This window comes from Petromyzon marinus, chromosome 44 (genome assembly GCF_048934315.1).
Source record: "Petromyzon marinus isolate PM22_M1 ecotype Great Lakes invasive population chromosome 44, UKy_Petmar_22M1.pri1.0, whole genome shotgun sequence".
NCBI lineage: Eukaryota > Metazoa > Chordata > Hyperoartia > Petromyzontiformes > Petromyzontidae > Petromyzon > Petromyzon marinus.
This window is the reverse complement of record NC_133710.1, coordinates 7092340-7117297: the sequence shown is the minus strand read 5'-3', so window position 1 is coordinate 7117297 and position 24958 is coordinate 7092340. Positions and strand designations below refer to the sequence as shown.

General features: G+C 49.5%; 1 protein-coding gene across 2 annotated transcripts in view; it reads left to right on the top strand.

Annotated features, from left to right (window-relative positions):
• The window catches only part of PGM1 (phosphoglucomutase 1), a 30428-nt gene extending 9056 nt beyond the window's left edge, over positions 1 to 21372 (top strand). For both annotated transcript variants that reach the window (XM_076073984.1, XM_032970666.2), the window contains exons 4-12: positions 276 to 422; positions 4188 to 4313; positions 5146 to 5336; positions 6249 to 6403; positions 12444 to 12559; positions 13753 to 13888; positions 14608 to 14791; positions 16774 to 16908; positions 17762 to 21372. In XM_076073984.1, the coding sequence (XP_075930099.1) occupies positions 276 to 422; positions 4188 to 4313; positions 5146 to 5336; positions 6249 to 6403; positions 12444 to 12559; positions 13753 to 13888; positions 14608 to 14791; positions 16774 to 16908; positions 17762 to 17851 (1280 nt within the window). In that variant the 3' untranslated portion in view covers positions 17852 to 21372. The remainder of the gene's footprint in view (positions 1 to 275; positions 423 to 4187; positions 4314 to 5145; positions 5337 to 6248; positions 6404 to 12443; positions 12560 to 13752; positions 13889 to 14607; positions 14792 to 16773; positions 16909 to 17761) is intronic.
• Positions 21373 to 24958: the final 3586 nt, after the last annotated feature.

Sequence of the window (24958 nt, the reverse complement as noted above, 5' to 3'; positions counted from 1 at the left end):
GATTTTTCTCCGGCTTCTACGCTTTTTCCCCTCCATATTTATAAATTTCCACGTGATAAGCCACTTCATTGGGCTATCATTTGAGACCAGGTCGCTTCTGAAAAATAGCTATATAGCTCAATGGGCCTTACCTGGTAAAATTTCAAATAGCTTGTTAAGGTCGTAGCGACTGTTTTGTTCCAACGTCATGCGGTGATGGCGCTCGTCCACGTCGAACACTTCATTTACTTTTATCTTTCGCCGCCGTTGGACTGAACCGCGCGCTTGCGTGGCAGGGCCGGCGCCCGAGGGAGTGACGGCCAAGATCTTCGAGTTGAGCAAAACGCTGAAGGAGTTCCTCACCTGCCCGGACGTCAACGTGGACCTGACGAAGGTCGGCACGCAGACCTTCAACGTCGAGGGCGCCGCCCAGCCCTTCACCGGTAACCGTCACGCTCCCATCGCTCGCTCACTCCGGCTATTTACTAGTCACCACTGCCTCTGACAAAAACAACGATGACGACGACGACAGCAAGAGCAGTCATTTGATTTGATCTGATCCATGGTCTTGCCCCGCCCTATCTAGCTTCACTCATATCTTGATTAAAATCTTGACTTAAAGCTTTTGTGACTGCAGGAATTCATATTCTTTGGGTCTTTCGGTAAAGCCACGTAGATAGAGAAAATCATTTTTAAAAATCACGACGTTTCGATCGCAACACAAGCAATCGTCATCAGGAGGTTGAACTTGGCAATCAGGTTATCTTTGCATTTAGCTGACATTGAGGCGGCTGTCGAGGTAGTCATGTTATCTGCATGTTCCCAATCAGATGTAGACATTTTTTTCTGTCAACGTTAAGTGTGATTGCAAGAGAGTCTTGTCTAAAGTGTCTAGTTGAAGTTCAACCTTCCTGTCCAAGAAGAAGCCAGATCCACACGTTAAAAAGTTAAACGGTGATAAGATTAAATTTTGATTTAAAGCTTTCGTGACTGCAGTAATTCATATTCTTAGCTCTTTCGGTAAAGTCACGTTGAAGGGAAACAATACAATAATAAAATATATATAAAACAACAAAAATTCTCACGACGTTTCGACCATAACGCAAACGGTCATCATCAGGTGTGAAAAACCAACGACAAGAAACATTTGAAAGAAGTGTTGGATCGAATTTTTTATTTATTTATTTATTTGCTTGTTTGAAAGCGGTGTATTTATTTATAAATACGTTAGCGCCACGCGCAGCGATTTGGCAGTTTATTTAGAAGGACGAGTCCATCTATGTTCTGAAAAGAGGAGGGGGGAGATGAAAAATGTATGTATGCTGTCTGAAAGCCACTGTAAGCGTGAACAATCAATTAAGACCTGAAATGGTTTTTCAAATCCTTCCAATGATTGCTAAGCCAGAATCCATCTTCTCGGTTGAAATTGTCTCTGTGCTTGTATATGTGGATAGCCTCATGAACGAATCTCTCATGGTAGCCAGATGGCTTACAAAGAACCTCTGTCTTGGAGAAGTCAATGTCATGTGAGCCTACAGAATTATAACAATGATCTGCCACGGCCGAGGTGTTGGTCCTACCGTGTTTAAGGTCTGCTTTGTGTTCACGAATGCGGTCCGAGACATGGCGTTTGGTTTCTCCAATGTAACTACTACCACAGAGGCAACTTAGCTTGTAGACACCAGGGTACTGTATGTCCGGAATCACATCTTTTACAGACGGAACCAGATTACGGATTTTATGTAATGTGTTGAAACGGACCTGGATCTTGTGTTTATTCAAGATTTTGGAGATCTTTTTTGTGATCCCCGCAATGTAGGGTAAAGTGATGGTTTTGAAAGGCTCCTCAAGAGGGTCCTTCTTCATGGTTTGAGTGATAGCTTTGCGGATTGTATAGTCGGAGTAACCATTAGCCTTAAGAGCTTGGTGTACGTGCTTGAGTTCACTGCCTATGTGTTCCTGGTCGGATATGCATTGGGCTCTATGGTACAGAGTCTTGATGAGATAATTCTTCTGTGATGGATGGTGGTGGGAATCCGGTTTCAGATAAGCATCCGTATGGGTAGCTTTCCTGTAGACAGAGTGGCTCATTGAACCATCAGGTCTCTTTTTTATTAGGACATCCAAAAAAGGTAGCTTGCCATCTTTTTCGACTTCCATGGTAAATCTGATGGCTGGGTGTATGGAATTGATGTGGTCGAAGAATTGGTCTAGAGCAGGCCGGCCATGTGGCCAGATGACAAAAGTGTCATCCACGTACCTCTTCCATAAGGTTGGGCGCAGAGTGGCAGTCTGGATGGTGTCAGTCTCAAATTTCTCCATGAAAATGTTAGCTATAACCGGAGATAGGGGGGAGCCCATTGGGGTGCCCTCAGTTTGTTTGTAGAAAGTTCCATTCCAAGTGAAGTATGTATTGGTTAAACAGTGTCTCACCAGGGGGGGTACCTCAGGGTTTAGTCCTTGATGAACCAAGTCTTCAATGATTGCGATGGTGTCAGATACAGGAACTTTGGTGAATAAGGAAACTACATCAAAACTGACAAGCAGGTCGTCTGGGGACAGGGAAATACCCTTGATTGTCGATACCAGGTGAGTAGAATTTTGTACCGCAGAGGTGGTTTTTCCAGTGAAAGGACGCAGGATTTTAGACAAAAAACGAGCCAGTTTGTAGGTGGGGGAGTTGATAGTAGAGACGATGGGACGAAGGGGTGTATCTACTTTATGTATTTTTGGTAAGCCGTATAATCTTGGTGGCCTGGCAGCAGAAGGTTTCAACGAAAACTGTTTAGATTGATCAATTAATGCAGTTGAATCAGAAATTATTTTATTGGTTTGTGTGACGAGGCTGTTGGTGGGATCTCTTTTTATTTTTGTGTAGCTACCATCGTCGAGTAATTCTTTAATTTTGTTGTTATATTCTATTTTATCCATGATGACAGTAGCATTGCCCTTGTCAGCTGCGAGGACTACAATGTCATCCCTCTTTTTCTAAATAAACTGCCAAATCGCTGCGCGTGGCGCTAACGTTTTTATAAATAAATAAATAAACCGTTTTAAAATAAATAACTAAATGCGAACCGACACTTCTTTCAAATGTTTCTTGCCGTTGGTTTTTCACACTTGATGATGACCGTTTGCGTTATGGTCGAAACGTCGTGAGAATTTTTATTGTTTTATATATATTTTATTATTTTATTGTTTCCCTTCAACGTGACTTTGCCGAAAGAGCTAAGAATATGGTGATAAGATTGTTATCAATCAGAGTAACAGCCCAATTTCCCACAGCCTAAAATCGGTTCCAGCTAAAGGATTGAATTTCGCAGTCACCCCTAAACACATCCCAGTTGATGATATCATTGCCCAGGTCGACGTAGCCCTGAATGGTTTGGGCTTCACCAGCCCCACCCACTTCGCTTATGACCCTTGGGCTACACCCATCTCAAGCCTTTATAACATCCTGCCTCAGCAGCTCTCTCGCTATTTTTTTCACCTGATGACGATTGCTTGCGTTGCGATCGAAACGTCGTGATATTTTTTGTAATTCTATCTACGTGGCTTTACCGAAAGACTCGAAGAATATAATATCTTATTCTTTAACCCATCCCATCGTCTATGCTCGCAGTTTCTGCCATGCCTCCCTGTGCCTCCCTCGCCCCGTGCCCAGTCTCACTGTCTCATTCCTGTTCCCTTCTCGCTCCCCTTCGTGGCTGGAACCAAATCCCCCTGCAGCACATGAAACATTTATGTTCACTATAACAACCCGCAGCTTCCATTCCTCCCTTAAAACAATCCCCATCCCTTAGCCCACCCTGCTGCTACTGCTACTCCCTGCCCCCACCACCCAGGCTATGGCCAACCCCAACTATCACTACCCCTATCACTACCCCTACCTCTACCCCTAACTACCCCTATCACTAACCCGATTACCACCCCTATCACTACCCCAACTCCTATCACTATCTCTGTTACTACCCCCATCTCTAACCCTATCACTACCCGTATCACAAAGCGCACGTAGATTTTAAATGTGGAGGGGAAAAAAAAACGGAGGGCCCAGACAAAAATCCACGTGTCCACCACTGGAGGGGAGACACGGGGAGGGGGGTCAGACGGGGGTCAGCCAGGGCATCGTCAGGGAGGAGATCAATGTGCCGTGGCGATGCCGGAGCGGTGGCTGTGTGCGTGTTATTTTTTTTTTGCGCCCGCAGTGGAGATCATCGACTCGGTGGAGGACTACCTCGTCATGCTCAAGGACATCTTCGACCTGCCCGCTATCAAGTCGCTCCTCACCGGCCCCAAAGCGCTGAAGCTCCGCGTGGACGCCATGCACGGAGGTGAGGGCCTGGGGCCTGGCAGGTCGGACACACTCTCTCTCGATGGAATTACTTGCGGATGGACGGGTGCACGCTCTGGGGACAGTTGGACGGACACGTGGGGGGAAATAGACGTTGGATGGAAGGGCTCGAGGGTGGACAGAAACATGGCTAAGACAAGCGAAACTGTTTAAACGAAAACTATTTTTTTTAATTTTACCAGGTAAGGCCCACTGAGCTCTACAGTTGTTGTTTTTTTTCATCGGAAGGAACCTGGCTGCACAGATAATGGCTCGACGAAGTAGCTTATCATCACGTGGAAATTTTTAGCAGCCAAATACTCTAAAACGATGAAGACTTGACTAAAGCCGCGGCCGGGGAACGTATATTCTGACTTGAGTCGTAGATGGCCAAATTGGATGGGTGGAGACGTGGACAACTTGTGAACAACATGGCACTGACATCACCGTCCCTGGGTGGCCAATGATGACCGTTGTTGCTACGCGTGTTTGTGTTCGGACGTGTGTGTAGCGGTTAACGCACTGCGCTATGAACCCAGCCTCCCGAGTTCGATTGCCGCTCACGGCCAACACCATTGTCAATTATCTGAATCGGTCCAGGGCCTCTCCTAGGTCGACTCAGCCTCAAATGAGTACCTGGTGCGGTGTGTAAACGTCGCCACTCGGGAGACAAAGGCGGCTGGGCTGTGGTGATGGCCTCACCACCCCCTCGAGCGCCGTGCCAGGCCGTCATAGGTGCTGCTGCTCGCTAACGGCGCTCGCCCCGCAAGTCTGCTTAAAGGCTACATTGGGGATCTTTGTCTTTGTCCCGCGTGCGTGCGTCCCCTCCGCAGTGATGGGGCCGTACGTGCGCCGTGTGCTGGTGCAGGAGCTGGGCGCGCCCGCCGATTCGGCGGTCAGCTGTGAGCCCCTCGAGGACTTCGGGGGTCACCACCCGGACCCCAACCTCACGTACGCGGCCGAGCTCGTGACGGCGATGAAGTCCGGCGAGTTCGGGGTCGGCGCTGCCTTCGACGGCGATGGGGTGAGCGAGACCGCCCGCCGCTGGCTCCAGGGCGGGGCGACGCATGCAATTCGCAAGTGGCCGACAGCGACGCGTAGATTGGTATCCGTCGATAACTATGGGTAGATTGATAACCATTGATAACAATGAACTAAAACTGAACTATTTTTTTTATTTTACCAGGTAAGGCACACTGAGCTATATTGCTCTTTTTCAGAAGCAACCTGGCTATCACAAACGGTAGCTCAACGAAGTGGCTTGTCACGCGGAAATTTATCGCAGCCGAATACTCTAAAACACATCTTCCAAAATGTGGAGAGAAAAACCGGAGGACCCGGAGAAAAATCCACGTGACCACAGGGGGAGGGACAGGGAGAACATTCAAAATCTAAACATAGAGCAGGCATCAAGAGTCAGGATCGAACCCACAACCTCCTGCCTACCAAGCGAGGTAGTTAACATCTCTCCATCGCGGAACCCTCAATATGTAAATTGATAACAGTCGATAAGAACGGGATTCCCACCACCTCCGGTGGCTGGGGACCTTCCCACATTGGCACGCTAATCTCTCGCATTTACATTTACGTACAAATTCCTTCTCTAGCTCCGCCCACTTACCCTTGGGTTGAGCCCACCAAAAATCCGATATGAACTCCTGTTGCAGCAGCTCTTTCTCCTATGTCAGCAGTTCTCCTGCTGTATCCGTCCCACCTGATGACGGTCGCTTGTGTTGCGATCAAAACGTCGTGATTCAATTTATTTTATACCTACGTGACTTTACCGAAGGGACCAAAGAGTACCAAATCGATAATAGTCAATGAAAATAGCGAAATGTATAACAGTCGACAACCATGGGTACATTGGTAACAACTTACATTAACGGGTAAATCGATAACAGTCGGGCGATCGTGCCGCGCCTTGGCCCCTGTGCAGGATCGCAACATGATCCTGGGACACAAGGGCTTCTTCGTGAACCCCTCCGACTCGGTGGCCGTCATCGCCGCCAACATCTCGTGCATCCCGTTCTTCCAGCGCACGGGCGTCAAGGGCTTCGCGCGTAGCATGCCCACCAGCGGCGCCATCGACCGGTACGTACCTACGGACGGACGGACGGACGGACAGACGGACAGTCTGTCCGCCCATAACGCGGTCGTAGTTGCGTTCCTGAAGATCGCCGCGTAACGGACAAAGCGCATTGTAATTAATTAAATACAATTCAGGGGTAATAGCAGTCCACGATAGCACGTGAGATGCGTACAGAGGCCGAAAAAAGACTGAGGTGCTTGGGTAGCATCTAGAAGCATCCAGCAGCATCCCGCCATTTGCGCGATGCTACACCGAGGCAGCCGTTCAACCGCTTGTTCCCGCTCGCGCGACGTAGTTCAGTCGCATTGCATCCCAATTCGCATCCATGTGATAAAAAAATGCGTTCCCTCAAACATTAATCGCGTTATATCCAATTCGCGTCGTGAAAACAACACGCGCTGTAGGAGAACAGACTGCGCTGACGTGCGCACGCCAAGCAAAGCCGGTTACAAACAAGGCCGTCGCGCAGTCCCCCACAGCGACGACAACGAACTCCGTTTTGCGACTGTAACGCGCTCGCCGCCGTGAGACGGTTCGCAGCGCACCGCCCGGCTTTCTTCGCTGGTACTGCGGTAGCCCGGTTACGTTGGACGGGGGGGGGGGGATGCGTTCCTGAAAGGTGGGACAACGAATATCGAAACGACGTGAACCGTAGAAGCGATTTACACGGTAGTTGGTGGTGGAGGCGATGGCTGAGAGTCGACAGATAGCGAGGAAGGACGGACGATGATGCTGTCGGCGACGTGAAGTGCGTAGGCCGAGGCGACGCAAATCGGGTAGCGGTGTTAATAATAAAGTGGCGACGTATGTTGCGAAACGACGTGAAATGGGGAGACGTAAATTGTAGTGTTACTGTTCCGGCGCTGCTCAATTAACTCGCCCGCTCATCTGTTCAGAGCAGAGCGACAACAACAATATCCACAATATCAGTTTATTGGGTTAGATCGCGTAAATATAAATCTGTCGTTAAACCCGCCACCACCCGACACAGCCGATTAGTAAGGTTTGTCACGTAAACAGAACGTGGCCAATTCGTTACTCGCACAGCACACCGGTTGTGTGTTATAGAGCAAATCCACAACATTTACAATCTGAGTACGACGTTTCGCCAGTAATTACAACTAGCTTCATCGGGCGACAGCCAGATTTGTGGAGAAACCCTCCTCCTGTTTCGTGTCGAGTGGTGGCGGGTTTCACGACACGTTTATATTTACGCGATCTAACCCAAAAAACATTATGGATGATATTGGTCGCGAAAGCCTACGTGTTAAACTGACGACAACAACGATTATAATTTATGGCGCGTCTAATTGCAATCACACTTGAAGGAGCTATTTTTTGTAAATTGAACAAAAACTATTTGGCTCGAAGTTCAGGAGGTTCAGGGAGTCGTGGGAGAGAGAGGCAAGAGAGCCAACGGAACACCGCGGCACAACCAGGGGCAGAGCAACTGTGGCCCAGCACCAACAGCAAAGACGTACAGTGAGGGAAAAAAGTATTTGATCCCCTGCTGATTTTGTACCTTTGCCCACTGACAAAGAAATGATCAGCCTATAATTTTAATGGTAGGTTTATTTGAGCAGTGAGAGACGGAATAACAACAATAAAATCCAGAAAAACGCATGTCAAAAATGTTATAAATTGATTTGCATTTTAATGAGGGAAATAAGTATTTGACCCCCTATCAATCAGAAAGATTTCTGGCTCCCAGGTATCTTTAATACAGGTAACGAGCTGAGATTAGGAGCACACTCTTAAAGGGAGTGCTCCTAATCTCAGATTGTTACCTATATAAAAGACACCTGTCCACAGAAGCAATCAATCAGATTCCAAACTCTCCACCATGGCCAAGACCAGGGGTGGGCAAGTACGCCATCTAATGGGGAAATGGGGGCATTACAGGAGAAAGGTAAAATTTAATTTAATAATAATAATATTTGGACAAGTTCGGCGGGCCGGATTAAAAAGCCCAACGGGCCGTATACGGCCCAGGGGCCGTACTTTGCCCATGTCTGGCCAAGACCAAAGAGCTCTCCAAGGAGGTCAGGGACAAGATTGTAGACCTACACAAGGCTGAATGGCCTACAAGACCATTGCCAAGCAGCTTGGTGAGAAGGTGACAACAGTTGGTGCGATTATTCGCAAATGGAAGAAACACAAAAGAACTGTCAATATCCCTCGGCCTGGGAACCCATGCAAGATCTCAACTCGTGGAGTTGCAATGATCATGAGAATGGTGAGGAATCAGCCCAGAACTACACGGAAGGATCTTGACAATGATCTCAAGGGAGCTGGGACCATAGTCACCAGGAAAACAATTGGTAACACTACGCCGTGAAGGACTGAAATCCTGCAGCGCCCGCAAGGTCCCCCTGCTCAAGAAAGCACATATACATGTCTGTCTGAAGTTTGCCAATGAACATCTGAATGATTCAGAGGACAACTGGGTGAAAGTGTTGTGGTCAGATGAGACCAAAATGGAGCTCTTTGGAATCAACTCAACTCGCCGTGTTTGGAGGAGGAGGAATGCTGCATATGACCCCAAGAACACCATCCCCACCGTCAAACATGGAGGTGGAAACATTATGCTTTGGGGGTGTTTTTCTGCTAAGGGGACAGGACAACTTGACCGCATCAAAGGGACGATGGACGGGGCCATGTACCGTTAAATCTTGGGTGAGAACCTCCTTCCCTCAGCCAGGGCATTGAAAATGAGTCGTGGATGGGTATTCCAGCATGACAATGGCCCAAAACACACGGCCAAGGCAACAAAGGAGTGGCTCAAGAAGAAGCACATTAAGGTCCTGGAGTGGCCTAGCCAGTCTCCAGAACTTAATCCCATAGAAAATCTGTGGAGGGAGCTGAAGGTTCGATTTGCCAAACGTCAGCCTCGAAACCTTAATGACTTGGAGAAGATCTGCAAAGAGGAGTGGGACAAAATCCCTCCTGAGATGTGTGCAAACCTGGTGGCCAACTACAAGAAACGTCTGACCTCTGTGATTGCCAACAAGGGTTTTGCCACCAAGTACTAAGTCATGTTTTGCAGAGGGATCAAATACTTATTTCCCTCATCAAAATGCAAATTAATTTATAACATTTTTGACATGCGTTTTTCTGGATTTTTTTGTTATTGTGTCTCTCACTGTTCAAATAAACCTACCATTAAAATTATAGACTGATCATTTATTTGTCAGTGGGCAAACGTACAAAATCAGCAGGGGATCAAATACTTTTTTCCCTCACTGTAGATCCCGCGTGTAGCCTTAACGTAATGTTGGGACAAGTGCTGTTAGCGAGCACCTATGAAGGCCGGCACAGCACACGAAGGAGGTGGGTGGCCAGGACCACGCCCGAGCGCCTTTGTCTCCCCAGTGGCGATGTTTACTACACACCGCACCAGGTACTCATTTGAGGCTGAGTCGACCTAGGGGATGCCCAAGACCGTTTCAGATAATTGTCACTGGTGTTGGCCGTGAGCGGGAATCGAACTCGGGACACTGGGTTCGTAGCGCAGCGCGACACGCTACCCGCTGCGCCACTACACCAACGTCACCAACGTCACCAACAGCAGCAACAGCGACAGCAGCAAAAGGAAAGGAGAGCTCCAGGAGCAGCCAGGAGCAGCCAGGGGCAGCCAGGGGCAGCCAGGGGCAGCGACAAACGAGTCCCAGGGAATCCTTTGGGTGTCGGCATCGTTCATCAACATTTCCCACGGCATAGCACTTTATTCCACCCAGAAATATCTGACTGAGAGCCGATGCCAGTCGAGAAAAACACAGATTATTCGAAAGATGAGGTGGACGTATGGACATGTGTTGGTGATTATGTATCTAAGATATCCAAGCCACTTGTGTTTTTGGGTTACATCTTCCTTTCAGCAGGCCTATTTAAAGCAACAGTCATATTAAATAATGATATTAATCGAAGAGCTAATGTCAGTGTCTGTGTAACGCAACGTGCCTCTGAGCGCAAACACAGGCCGGCTTCTCTATGAAATCTACGCCGGGTACCATGTGGTCTGCGTTAGGAGCACAATGGGGGCGGCTGTGTTGAGACAACAAGTGCTGTCAGTGCCGCGGTGGCAGACGACCGATACGTTCGTGGCGTGTGAACAGAGCGCTCATTCAACCAACCAACCAACCAACAATTTATTCATTGGCCCCCTACGCGTTGCCCATCGGGAGAGTTAATTGGCGAATGTGAAACGCGCCGCGCTCCGTGTTAGTGGTGTTTTGTGTTTACGCAATGGCCAGCCGTGGGGTTACTGGAGCCAAGCGCTTGGCAACGTTACGCTATCTGTGCGTTTCACGCGCCCCGTCTCGCAGATAATAACGGCAACAACAATAAAAAATAATAAGCTCGGTTTTCTATAATAGCGCAATTCGCACAAGGCCTCAAAGTGCTTTATATAAAGCGGTTTAAGTTACGGAGAAGAGGCCGTTTTAAAAACAGGCGAGTTTTAAGACGCAATTTAAAAAAGTGTAATGGACTCAGACTCCATCATGGAACGAGGAGGAAGGGAATTACACAGTGGCGGAGCTTGGCTGCAAAAAGCCTCTGTCTCCCATAGAACAAAGTCTGGTCTTTGGAATCATAATGAGCAGTGGACCAGAATGAGCGGATCTAAATTTTCACTGTGGAATATAAAACTGAACCAGATAGGTGGTGCGACATTTAGGAGCCAACTCATTCGAGGCCTTAAACATGATAAGAAAAATAATAAAAAAAATCGATTCTGTACTTTACAGGGAGCCAATGCAGATTCGGTTAAAACTCCAGGCAGCTAAGTTTTGATTCGAATGTGGTACCTTTAGAGCACTTTTTAGGAACACCGAATTAAAATGTAATGCACGCCGCCGAGTGGAGATCGCGTGATAAACGACGCAGAGGGTGCGCAGGATAAGCCCTACAGCGCCATTTAAAATGTGACATTTCCATTTAGGCTGCACTTTTACGACCCACTCAAAAAAATATATATATTTTGGCCAATAGAACGTAAATAAAAATTCTGTGTCCCATAAACCTCGAACGGATTATTTTCGAATTTGTTTAACCTTTAGTTCAGTAACACAGTTGAGCATTAAAGTTCAACTCGAAGTGCTTGATAGGTTGGTTTAATCACCGCTGGCTCTTAACCCAGACGCAAACCGCCCCACCTTCCCGGCCATCCTGCTCTGTCTCGCATCATGGACACGAGAGTGCTGCCCGTGTCAAACAGGGGTCACGTGACGGGTTCTTGGAGGTAACTCTGTGGTATCCACCTCCGCGGACCGTTCTCGAACACGAAGAGTGAGCAATCCTAACGGATACTTCTGGCACATCCGGGATGAGATTGGCAAAATGACAAAACTGAAACAAATACTTTCATGTCGCGTAACGACAGTTGTGGGCCCTGGGTTCTCCACAGTTGTGGGCCCTAGGGCCTCCACAGTTGCGGGCCCTGGGTCCTCCACATTTGTGGGCCCTGGGTCCTCCACAGTTGTGGGCCCTAGGGCCTCCACAGTTGTGGGCCCTGGGGCCTCCACAGTTGTGGGCCCTGGGTCCTCCACAGTTGTGGGCCCTGGGTTCTCCACAGTTGTGGGCCCTAGGGCCTCCACAGTTGTGGGCCCTGGGTCCTCCACAGTTGTGGGCCCTGGGTCCTCCAGAGTTGTGGGTTCTGGGTCCTCCACAGTTGTGGGCCCTGGGCCCTCCACAGTTGTGGGCCCTGGGCCCTCCACAGTTGCGGGCCCTGGGTCCTCCACAGTTGCGGGCTCTGGGTCCTCCACAGTTGTGGGCCCTGGGTCCTCCATAGTTGTGGGCCCTGGGTCCTCCACAGTTGTGGGCCCTGGGTCCTCCACAGTTGCGGGCCCTGGGGCCTCCACAGTTGTGGGCCCTAGGTCCTCCACAGTTGTGGGCTCTGGGCCCTCCACATTTGTGGGCCCTGGGTCCTCCACAGTTGTGGGCCCTAGGTCCTCCACAGTTGTGGGCCCTGGGGCCTCCACAGTTGCGGGCCCTGGGTCCCGGTGGACGTGCGACAGGGATGATTGTGGGATCCGTCTGCAGGGTGGCGGAAGTGGAGAAGGTGGCCTTGTTCGAGGTGCCCACGGGATGGAAGTTCTTCGGGAACCTGATGGACGCGGGGAAGCTGTCGCTGTGCGGAGAGGAGAGCTTCGGCACGGGTACGTGTCCTAAACGAGCAACGCAAACGCGCGAGGGAGCGTACACGTTGTGTTCGCAATAATAACCCAGCAGACTGGTGGCGTAGGCCTGCAGTCCAGCACTCTATAGGCAGGGTTTGTGTATCAGGCAACGCTTTTTATACGTACGTTGGTTGCTGACCCAATATTGTTAAGTTATCTCTTTGAATCACATGCTAAGTACTCATGAAGGAACTGGTGAGACATCACAAACAAGACCCCCCCACCGCCACTGTATCTTGAAACTCGCATCAATCAATGAATGTTTATTTTACGTGCCGATGTCGCCCTCAATAAAGTGGGCATCGGTGCACGCTACGGCGGAACGGGAATGGTTACAGGGGGCACGGAGGAACAAGAATGAAGAAAGAAACCCATCACGACCTCAGTGGCTAACGCTGACTTGAGCAGAGCAAATCGCATCCTTGAGCAGAGGAAATGGCAACCGTGCTCAATATAAAGTGCGACCATTCGCAACGAGAAGCATAATAATATTTTCTTTTATATAGCGTCATTCATGCTAACAGCATCCCATAACACGGTACATTAACTGCATATTTAAGGACCGCATCACATACACCGCAACTACCAAGCAAATTAAGACCCGACTAAAGTGCCAAGCAAACTAAATTAATGAACAAACAAATTATGAATTGGCGCCAAAACAGAAAGCACAAACAACAACAAACGTCATCGCAACAGAGCAATGAGTCCATGAGGTCTACTACTACTACTACTACACATCCCAGACCACAACTTCCCAACCAAGCCAGAAAACACGTCGAGGAGGGGCGGTAGAGTGCCAGAAAGTTACGACTAAGAAAGCTGAGTAGTAAGTTAAATTAAACCAATAATAAGGCGAGACCGAATTAGATGCGTCTTGCGCAGACCACGGAATCGAGAGACGCTCGGCGCGTTTCAGGACGTCAGCGCGATCCACACCTGTCCGGCAAAAACGATGCCTCCTTAAAACTCTCCACCCGAATCGCAGATCCTCTTGCTTCCTCTCTTCTCCTCCCATTCGCACATTAAACACCACTCGATACTCCTCCATTCATTAGACGAAGAGGATAGCGCCTCCTGACGTTTGCCGATTTCAAAAGCAATGCCAGGTTCAGAAACCCCCCCCCCCCCCCCCCACGTCGCTTGTGTCCTTGTTTCACAATGAACCCAAGGCTCCGACCACATCCGAGAGAAAGACGGGATGTGGGCCCTGCTGGCGTGGCTGTCCATCCTCGCCTTCCGCAAGGAGAGCATCGAACAGATCATGAAGGCACACTGGGCCAAATACGGACGCAACTTCTTCACCCGGTAAATGGACACGCACGCACAAGGCGAAGGCAGAAGGTCGCCCGTCGAGCCTGTAACAGACTTTTCGGGGCAGGTGCTGTGAGCGAGCACCTATGAAGGGCTGGCACGGCACACGAGGGAGTGGGTAACCAGCGGCACGCCCGGCCGCCTTTTGTCTCCCCCAGTGGCGATGTTTACACACCGCACCAGCTACTCATTTGAGACCGAGTCGACCAAAGGGAGGCCCAGGACCGGTTCAGGTTATCATCACTGGTGTTGGTGGCCGTGAGCGGGAATTGAACTTGGGTCGCTGGGTTCATGGTGGAGCGCGCTTACTCCTACACTACTGCTCCCCACACGCATACACGCATAGGCACAGATACAAACCTTCCATTTGTTATGGAGGAAAGGAAACGGTGCAGCCCTGCAATTACTTGCTCATTCCACTGCTGACAGAAGGGACCTCCTCTACATTGTAGCTCAAGAGCACCCCGTTTAGAAAGTTTTTGGCCGATGCCACTACGCTAGCCAGGCATCTGGGAATTAGGTGGGAGTACCCACACTTTACCCCACCACACGTGACCGACCTATGGCTTGCCTATGGGCCTATGGTTTGCAAGTGAGGTTTGCAAACCGTTACATGACGGCATCAACCATTTATTCGTCGTCAATTCTAAGAACGTTTTTTTTTTTTTTTAAAAACGACGAAATCTAAAAGCGGACATGTCCTCCTCCGTCAGCTACGACTACGAAGAGGTGGACTCGGGCGCGGCCAACACGATGATGTCCGACCTGGAGAAGAAGCTGTTCGACCCGGCCTTCGTGGGCAAGGCCTTCACCGAGGGGGACAAGACCTTCACGGTCGCCAAGTCGGACAACTTCTCCTACACCGACCCCGTGGACGGCAGCGTCTCCAAGAACCAGGTTTGTGCCGCGCTGCCGTTTGGCACTTGCGTGAGATGCGGGGCGCGGTGGCAGCACGAGAACGCGTGCGACTCGGTTACAGGCCCAGCGTTTCCTGAATTCTCGATGATGGCGCGATTCGACCGCACGCATTGCGAGCGCCGGAGTCGACTTCGGGCGCCACCGTGGCGAGATGTTAACTCCCTCGCCTGGTATGCAGGAGGTCGTGGGTTCAATTCCGACCCTGACACCTATTGTATATTTGGAGTTTGCAAATATACAATGGTGCTGGCCACCCACCCCGTCATGTGCGCTTGCCAGCCTTCATAGGTTCTACTTGCTTTCAGCACTTGCCCACGTGGTCGCGTGGATTTTTCTCCAGTTCCTCCGGTTTTTCCCTCCACATTTATAATCAAAATCAAACGTTTAAAGTATTTGGCTGCTGTAAATTTCCACGCGACAAGCCACTTCGTTGAGCTATCATTTGTGGCCAGGTCGCTTCTGAGAAAGAGCTATATGGCTCAGTGGGCCCTACCTGCTAAAATTAAAATAGTTTAGTTTAAATCGATCTTGTGTGTGCAGGCAGCAGTGCAGGTGGGGAGCCATGATGTAGCGGTTAGCTCGCTACGCAACGAACCTGACCACCCGAGTTCAATTCCCGCTCACGGCCAACACCAGTGACGGTTATCTGAACCGGTCCTGGGCCTCCCCTAGGCCGACTCGGCCTCAACTGAGCACCCGGTGCTGTGTGTAAACATCAGCACTGGGTAAACAAAGGAGGCTGGGCGTGGTGCTGGCCACCCACCCCCTCATGCGCGCTTGCCAGCGTTCATAGGTTCTACTTGCTTGCAGCACTTGCCCCGACAGCCTGTTACAGGCGATGCAGGGGGATCTTTGTCTACGGGCGGCGGTTGCAGTCACCGACGCGGCCGCATTGGCGGGGACAGTCGTGGGTCCGATCGGATTTCGTTGCGAATATTCCGGGTGTCATCTTGCGCCGACGCATACAGATTGGCGACGGTGGGAGCTTGCAGGCCCCTTATATGGCGCAAGGGTTAAATGGTAGCCGAAGTGATGGGGGGGGGGGTCTACATTGCGCTTATGGTTTTTTGCAAGGTTCCCAAATGTATGTGCGCAGCATACCGGGACGCACGGGGCCCTTGTGACGATCCTCCGTTACGATTTTGCACAATGCATTAATGAAACCTGCTTCTTGGCTCGTCGTGTCACTCGGAGCAAAGACTTTTGCAAAGTTAAACGGGATTTTATTTTTTCAAGCGGACAATTTGGCAGGAGGGTCATTCATGCAGTGGGTGGGCCACACACCCTTGGAGCAGTGTTTCCTCACTCCGCTTGGGTAAAATTAGCAGGCTGGCCTTTCGCGAGGCCAAGTATTTTTACACACATCTGAGTCGTAATGACTCTTACCATGTCGCATCGTTGTATTTATGAAGCTATTTTGACAGCAATCGATATGGCAAATACCGCAACGTCATTCATCTCAATTAAACCCAAAGCAAGCGCCCCCCCAGTTAGAAATGATCCGTGAATGGCTTTACTGTACGAGCTTGGCTCATGAGCGGTTTTGCGCCCTTGTTTTACGTCAAAAGATATTTGCTATTCACTTCTCGAGATTTGTAAGGAAAGCCTCTTTTGAACGTCACCCGGAATGTGCCCGATCTCGGAAGCTAAGCAGCGTCGTGCCTGGCTAGTGCTTGGATGGACGACCGCCTTGCTCAGCTGCTTGCGATAGGCTGCTGCGGTGGGTAGCAGAGGGCAATGCAGCTAAATCCATTGCTAGACTGTTTTTTTCTTTTTTACTTCTCTGCTTCCAAGTACCACGCTCTCCATCTTCATTGACCGGCGCAGACCAGCGTGGTGAAATATGGACAGTGAACCCCCAACAATGCGCACGGCATGTGCCTGGCTTTCATCCCGCAGTGGATCGATGTGCGTTTGTAAGGAGTACAGAATGTACGCTCCATCTCTTGTCTTTTCCCCAGGGTCTACGCCTCATCTTCACCGATGGCTCGCGCATCATTTTCCGGTTGAGCGGAACGGGCAGTGCCGGGGCAACTATCAGACTCTACATCGACAGCTATGAGAAGGACCCTGCCAAGATCTACCAAGACCCTCAGGTGCGCACAAGCGAGGAAGTGTTTTTACACGCTTTTATTTAACTCGCTCTCTGTTTTGATTTAAAGCTTTCGTGACTGCAGGGATTCATATTCTTGGTTCTTTCGGTAAAGTCACGTAAGAAGGGAAACAATAAAATAATAAAAAAATATTAAACAACAAAATTCTCACGTCGTTTTGACTGCAACACAAGCAATCATCATCAGGTGTGAAAACCACAGCAAGAAAAATGAGAATTTTATTGTTTTATATTTTTATTATTTTCTTATTTATTCCTTTGTTTGGGTGACAGTGGTAACAGAAAAATAAAGTGGGCTTGGGCAGGACACATTGCGGGCTGTGTTGATGGCCCCAGCGGTCGAGACTAACCATGGAGTGGCAGCCAAAGGAGGAAACACGTCTGAAAGAACGTCCACCGTGGAGATGGAGCGATCAAAGCCGTTCAGGAGTAGGTGATAGGTGGATTAGTACCGCTTGGGGAGGTCTTCACCCTGCAGTGGAATCATTTATTTACTTAGCGTGCGAGTTTGCGCCTAGCCATGCTACAGCTTCGTCATTTGATCACAGGCAACGATGGCTCTGATGGCCATTCTCTAGTCCCTTTGGGCATGATTGTTTCATTCACCGATACCTCCTTGCAGTGGTCCCTTCAACTTCTCTGTCCGTCGGCGCGTCTTTCAAGTGCGATGGCTTCCATCGCATGGAATGTTTAACGTTTGACAGCCAGTCAGATCGTGGTCTTCTTATTTTGTCCACCGGGCACCTTCGACGACGAGCGTGGGTGGCGGTGGCATTGGAATCAAACGCATGAGAACAATCGCAACGAATCGCGCGCCCCCTTTTCCTTTTTTGCAGGTGATGCTGGCTCCTCTGGTGGCCATCTCCCAGAAGCTCTCCGATATCCACGGGCGCACGGGACGCACCGGCCCGACCGTCATCACTTAGTCGGCACGCGCCACGGCGACAGACACGAGAACACGACTCCGCACGCGGTGTACTCCTCCAGCCACCCCGCCCCTCCCCGCCCCTCCCCTTAGCTTACGTCTCGTTCGCCGATAGCTTTGACCCCCGACCCAGGGTAAAAATGCCTTTTGGTGTTGTCCGTCGCTAACCTTTGTCCAGTGTAAGAAACCAACATTCGCAAACCCATGGATCTTGTTGCCGTTGCCTTCATTGTGTTGGGCAGTTGTGGGAATTTTTTTGTTTCTCAAATTCAATCTTCTGTTGGTAGCTGTGCGGACTACGTATTTTGAATTGGTGTAAAACAGGACTGTTATCAGAGGTTAAACAAATTTTGGCGCGGTACTGCATTGGCAGTGGTCGACAAGCACAAATAACAAAAAGTCAACACATTCGTCAATAACACGTCTTCCCTAAAAGGTACGAATATATATAATAGATAACGTTTCTTCTGGCCGTGGCCATTCATCGCGGTGGAAGAAAAGAGACAGCATTGGTGAAGTTTTAGGCAATAGCCTTTTTTTTCCATCGCAGAAGTTGGGCCATTTCCATAAATATCGCCCGTGATATTGTTTCTTCTTTCAGGGCAGTGTTGTTGATTATTTATTGAGGTTTTGTTATTCTTAAGGTTGCATTGTCTTGTGCTAAAATTCCACGAAAAATGCCGTCATTCTCCCTTAATAACATGCTTGATTCTATCAAAATTATTCGGGTAATCTGTGACTGGGCATTTCCATAAGATATATCCACAGGACGATCAAGCCACAGTGGCAATCTGTAGCAGCACATTTGTGCTCCTGTAAAGCTTGATTGCACGACATTGTAGCGAAACTGTATCGTGCACTCGTTTATGTTGCAAATATCACGCACTGAAGCCAACATTGTCGTTAACTCAGTTGAGAATGAAAACGATAACAAAAAAGACATTCACTTGTGGCCCTAAGCACCAAGTTTGAGGAGTTAAAAGTTCACAGGTGGTGGTTTCAAAAGAGGGTTATTTTAACGTTGTCAATAATACTCTCTGGGTTTTTTTTCGGTAAAGTCACGTAGATAGAAAAAATAATAATAATAAAAGAAAACACGACGTTTCGGTCGCAACACAAGCGACCGTCTTCAGGTGAGAAAAATTATCTTCTGTTGTGGCTTTAATTTTTCTCACCTGAAGACGGCCGAAAGAACCGGAGAGTATGGATTCCTGCAGTCACGAAAGCTTCAAATCAAGATTGTCAATTATATTTAAAATGTGATTTCTTTGTAGCTACTTTTCTTCACATATTAGCGTTTCAATTCCCAGCGCTGTATTCCATCAAACCTGGAGCTGCAGATTCGTAGTGTGTATGTATGGTGTATTGAGCTCACCAGCAAACATGGATGTATTCAATATGAGGAGGTACACTGTTATAACGTTATAACGTTAACATTTAACTCTCACAAATAGTATTTTGCTTAGTTCCCTTGAAATGCTGCGCAAATAAGATGAATGTTCGTTTAATCCTTGCAGGTGTTGGCATGATGCAAAGCCCTAAATAGATACATCCCTATTGTATGGCAGCCAAAGTGAACAGTGCTGATGGCCTGCGGCAATGCACTCCAATAGATTTTGATTTAAAGCTTTCGTGACTGCAGAGATTCATATTCTTGGTTCTTTCGGTAAAGCCACGTAGAAGGGAAACAATAAAATAATAAAAATATAAAACAATAAATTCTCATTTTTCTTGCTGTGGTTTTCACACCTGATGATGATTGCTTGTGTTGCAGTCGAAACGTCGTGAGAATTTTATTGTTTTATATTTTTCTTATTTTATTGTTTCCCTTCTACGTGACTTTACCGAAAGAACCAAGAATATACTCCAATAGATGTTTTGCTTAGGCCATCTCCTGTTCACAGGACTGCAAGATAATAAGTCACGTGAATCGCTGTGGACCTGATGATGAATTATCTTTGTGAGATGTCATAGGTCGCCTACATCGTTAGACTCAGGTTCGCGGGTACTGAACTCGAAACCGTTTTTCAATCTGGCCTGACTTGTCCTTCAGTTCACACACACACTGATAATGGTTTACTTATACTTGGTTCTTTCGGTAAAGTCACGTAGAAGGGAAACAATAAAATAATAGAAATATCAAACAATACGATTCTCACGACGTTTTGACTGCAACACAAGCAATCATCATCAGGTGTGAAAACCACAGCAAGAAAATTGTATTGTTTCCCTTCTACGTGGTGACTTTACCGAAAGAACCAAGAATATGAATCCCTGCAGTCACGAAAGCTTTAAATCAAAATGATAGTTTACTTGTTTGGAAAAATTAATGTATGTTTTTAAAGAATATAAATCAGGTCCGTAACGGTTGTGGATGTGTCGGAGTATAAGAGCAAGGGCAGTAAATACGAGGTACGCAGGGATGTATGTGCGGTGTCAATCTTGCTGGGGACATTGTGCAAACCAGATGCCCTGTCACAAACAAATTACAATTAAGGGGGGGCAGGATCTTTTGTTGTCACTGACGATTTACTACTGCACTCATTACACAAAGTGCTTTCCACAAATGAACCATGATACCTTGCTGATCTCGTCAAGGGAACAAACCGTCGTACGAACTTCGTTCGTCCTCACAGCGGCTTTTGGCTAGCCATTGAACAGAGTAGGTCACCGCATCGCGCGATTTGGGATGCGCTTCTGTGGTCGCCTGGAACGCTCTTCCGATATTGTGAAGCCTCTGGAGCTATGCACTTTTAAATCTAGATTGAAAAGTACTGCCTTTAAAACTGCTTTTTGTGTTTAGTTGTCTTTCTCCTGCACCTCCTATTATCATGGTTGGCTACATGCGGTGCGAAATAAGTTCAGCATACATACATACTGCTGTAGAAGGTGACATTGCTGCAAAGAGGCAAGTGGAAACGAGCGAAGCGAGCTGACTTGCACGGAATTAAGTCGTTTTAATCTCCGCTTGAGGCATGCAGCGTGCAGAGTGCAAAATGGCTTTTACTGGGGCAACTCTCAAAGAGTGAAAGTCAAAATAATAATGGTTCGAGATGCAGAATGTGGAATGACTGAAATACTGTAAACTCAAAGCTACCCACCATTTCACTGCAGTCTGCATACACTCAAAAGCAAACCCGTAAATATCCTTTTGAGTCGGGTGCATAAGTGAAAGTGTTGTTATAGATGGGCGTTGTATGTAATTTGGATGTGTCTTCCATCATTTCTACCAATGGACTGTAAGTTGATTTAGGCTAAACAATACGTAGTTTACTTGCAAGTTCATGGTGACATTTCATATTGACGGGGCACGTCAGACCTTGCCAGGATATTCGTCTCGCACGCTGGCACCAGCGCACATTTTGACAAAGTCCGCTGTCGATCGTTCTTGATGTTTCCAAACCGTAACTTCAAAATCACCCTTGCACGCTGGTTCATCGGCAAGGGGGAATGTCCGTACGTGGTGCGGAACACGCTTATCGTTGATGTGAAATTAACAATAAATGTATTGGGAAGGCTTAAGCCGAGTCGTGTGTTGTAACTGATCACGAGTAAGGTAGATGATTGGAAAGCCGAATGGGAGTTCACAAGAACAGATGGATGATTGGAAAGCAAGTGTTGTCCGTCCCACGCATCTCCGATGAGCATGGTTGGCTACGTACGGTGCGAAAAAAGTTAAACATACGTTCATACAGGTGAAGAAAACTGGCACTATTTGGACACATGTAGGATGCACAACAGGAAAATTAAGTGTGTTCGGAAAAATTACTTTACGACGACATAATAGATTGGCGCCAGAAAGATGTGCCACTAAGGGGCCGTCCATAAATGACGTCACGCGATGTTGGACGATTTTTGAACCCCCCCTCGTCACACGGCGTCACAAAAAGTCAGGCCCTCCCCCCTCTCAAATATGACGTCACAAAGCTCTGCCCCCCCCCCCAAAAAAAAATATATAAAACATGCTTCAAATCGCTTTAAACCCCCCCCCTCCTCGTCACATATCGTTACAAATGTCTGACCCCCCCCCCAGGTGCGTGACGTCATTTATGGACGGCCCCTAACTTGAGCACATTGGCACAAGACAGAGGAAAGTGCAAATTATGAAATGTGCTGTGGACCACCTACTACGGGCGATATGCCCAACGCATCGTGATGATGATGATGATGACGACGACGACATACAAGAAGCCGCAAAGAAACACGTCGTGCAAAACCCGACTAAGCAGAAGATCTCCTGGCTTTGACGTTACACAAAGCTCACGGGGACACAACCCGAAGCCGCATCCGCACGCAAACCGTGGCGGATGCGGATGCTTGATGATGATTACGATGCACACATGGAAAACTCTCCTCCAGTGTGCAACTGTGGCCACTTTGCTTTCCAGACCAATATAATCCGGCAGCATTTGTTTTAAGGGAGTGTTGGGGACGCGGGCCCCCGGCTCCCACCTCCGGGGGAAGGCTGATCTCGGTAGGGCTGCGGGCTCCGGACGCCTCGCTCGTGTGAGAGCCGCCGTTATTCGACTCCTCGCCCGTGGTGGGAGGGCTCCCGCCCTCCGTCTCCTCGCGGTGCAGCCCCTCGGGTCCGCGGGTCCTGCTTGGGGGCGCATAGCTCGGGGCTGGTGCACGACCGCCTTGAATCTCAGCCACTCAAACGCTACGTCTCCGCTCACACAACCCCGCGCACCACTCACACGCGCTGAACGGGGGTCAGGGGTCAGAGGGCAAAGACGTCCTTCGCACACGCGTTGCCGCTTGGAGGGGGTGTCTCGGAGATTATTTAAAGGGCTGTATGAATAATCACGCGTGTACCCGGGCGAGTCCACCGTCGCTCGCCACACGCACACGCTAACCACGAGTTACACGTATGGGCGAGCGCAAACACGTGGGTGACTACACACTCGCGCGCAAACAGGGTACAACGACGCAGGAACCCTGGTCAGGCGCGCACACAATGGCCGCCTCAACAGAGCTACCCGCGCGCAAACCCCCCCGTATCACGACGAGCGGACTCTCGCCACCATGCGCCCGTTCCACACTCGCAGAAACCACGCGACAAGGTTTATCGATCACTGACGATTTATTTCCGACGTGTCTGCGAGCTCCTATCACCCAAATCAGTCTGAGTCAGCAGGACAGGTCTAACCTATCTCCTGATGGTCTAACCCGATCTACCTCGTCCCCTTAGAATTGAACTCCCTAGGATCTTATCCTAAAACCCAACTCCCTCTTTCGTGACCCGTGTTTTGCCTTGGATGTGCGGGAAGCCGTGGAGAGGCGAGGCTGCTCGAAGTTCTCGCTGAGAGCGGGGCCTGGCTCCGCTGAGACTCGTCTCACGGACGATCCAGTGGCCGGCAAGATGACTACCCCGATCCCTGACTCGAGAAGAACACGTGACTCCCCTATCCCTACCTTCTCTCGCTTCTTTATTGTTCCCCACATCAAAGATAATTCGGCGCTGATCCGCTGGCCTTCCCGGCCAATCAGGTGGCTCGGATTTCCCGCCACTCTCCCTCAGGCCGGTGCTCTCTCAGACGTCCGCATTTTACCCTCTACACAAGCGCATCTGTCCTACCAATCAGAGGACCGGCCCTGTTTTCCCGCCGTTCGTGACTCCGCCCCCCCTACCTGCCTGCTGACCCGTGTGTGTCGTGGGTGTTTTCTACCCACGGTGGCTCAGCAGCCCCGTCGTGACCACGTGATTACAACCCAAGTCACGGCGCCGCGGTGCGAGTTAGCCTCGGGGGAGGTCGCCAAATTCCCTGGTCGCAGGAAACCGTGAAGATTGGTCCCATGAGAGGGCTTCTGGGTGAAAACCTGTCGGCCAGGTGACCTCCCCTCGGGGCTCTGTGTGGGAGGTGTGTGTGTTCATGTGGGGGCTCTATGTGGAGGTGTGTGTGTGTTCATGTGGGGGCTCTATGTGGGGGTGTGTATGTTCATGTGGGGGCTCTATGTGGGGGTGTGTTCATGTGGGGGCTCTATGTGTGTGTGTGTGTGTGTTCATGTGGGGGCTCTATGTGGGGGGGTGTATGTTCATGTGGGGGCTCTATGTGGGTGTGTGTGTGTGTTCATGTAGGGGCTCTATTTGGTGGTGTGTGTGTGTTCATGTGGAGGCTCTGTGTGGGGTGTGTGTGTGTGTGTTCATGTGGGGGCTCTATGTGGGTGTGTGTTCATGTGGGGGCTCTGTGTGGGGGTGTGTGTGAGTGTTCATGTGGGGGCTCTATGTGTGTGTGTGTGTTCATGTGGGGGCTCTATGTGGGGGGGGGTGTTCATGTGGGGGCTCTGTGTGGGGTGTGTGTGTGTTCATGTGGGGGCTCTATGTGTGTGTGTGTGTGTTCATGTGGGGGCTCTATGTGGGGGTGTGTGTGTGTTCATGTGGGGGCTCTATGTGGGGGGGGGGGTGTGTTCATGTGGGGGCTCTATGTGGGTGTGTGTGTGTGTTCATGTGGGGGCTCTGTGTGTGTGTTCATGTGGGTGCGGTCAAGGGATGGCTCCCTATTGCTCAACCACGTTATGTATGCCGATGATTTGGTAATAGCTGCTCATTCAGAGGAGGAGTTGGAGACGCTGCTGCTGAGACTGGAGCGTGCCACTAAGAGATGGGGCCTTACCATCAGCCCCACCAAAACTAAGCACCTGCCTGGGTATTTTGTACCATCGGACACTCCACCCCCACAACTCCAAATCGGTGATGGGGTAGTTGTGGAGAGAGTGGAAAGTTTCCCATACCTGGGCAGTGTGATTATGACAGGCTCCAGTTTAACAGCAGGGGTCTCACTCCGAATCAGTCGAGTGGCAATATCTTTTCATCGGTTGTGTAACGCTGTGTGGAAGCTACCTGGTCTGTCGCTCCGCACTAAGCTTCAGGTCTTCTCGGCCACAGTCATTCCCTCCCTTCTCTACGCTTGCGAAACGTGGACCCCCCTAATGGAACATCTTCGCCGGTTAGAAACATTTAGGCTGGCCTGCCTACGATCCATCCTGTGTTCAACCAGACTGGATTGTTTGAGGAGCTCACAAATCCTTGAAATATCTGGGAAAGGTCCCATCGGTGAGCTCCTCCGGCGGGCAAGGCTGCGATGGCTGGGTCATGTAGCCCGCATGC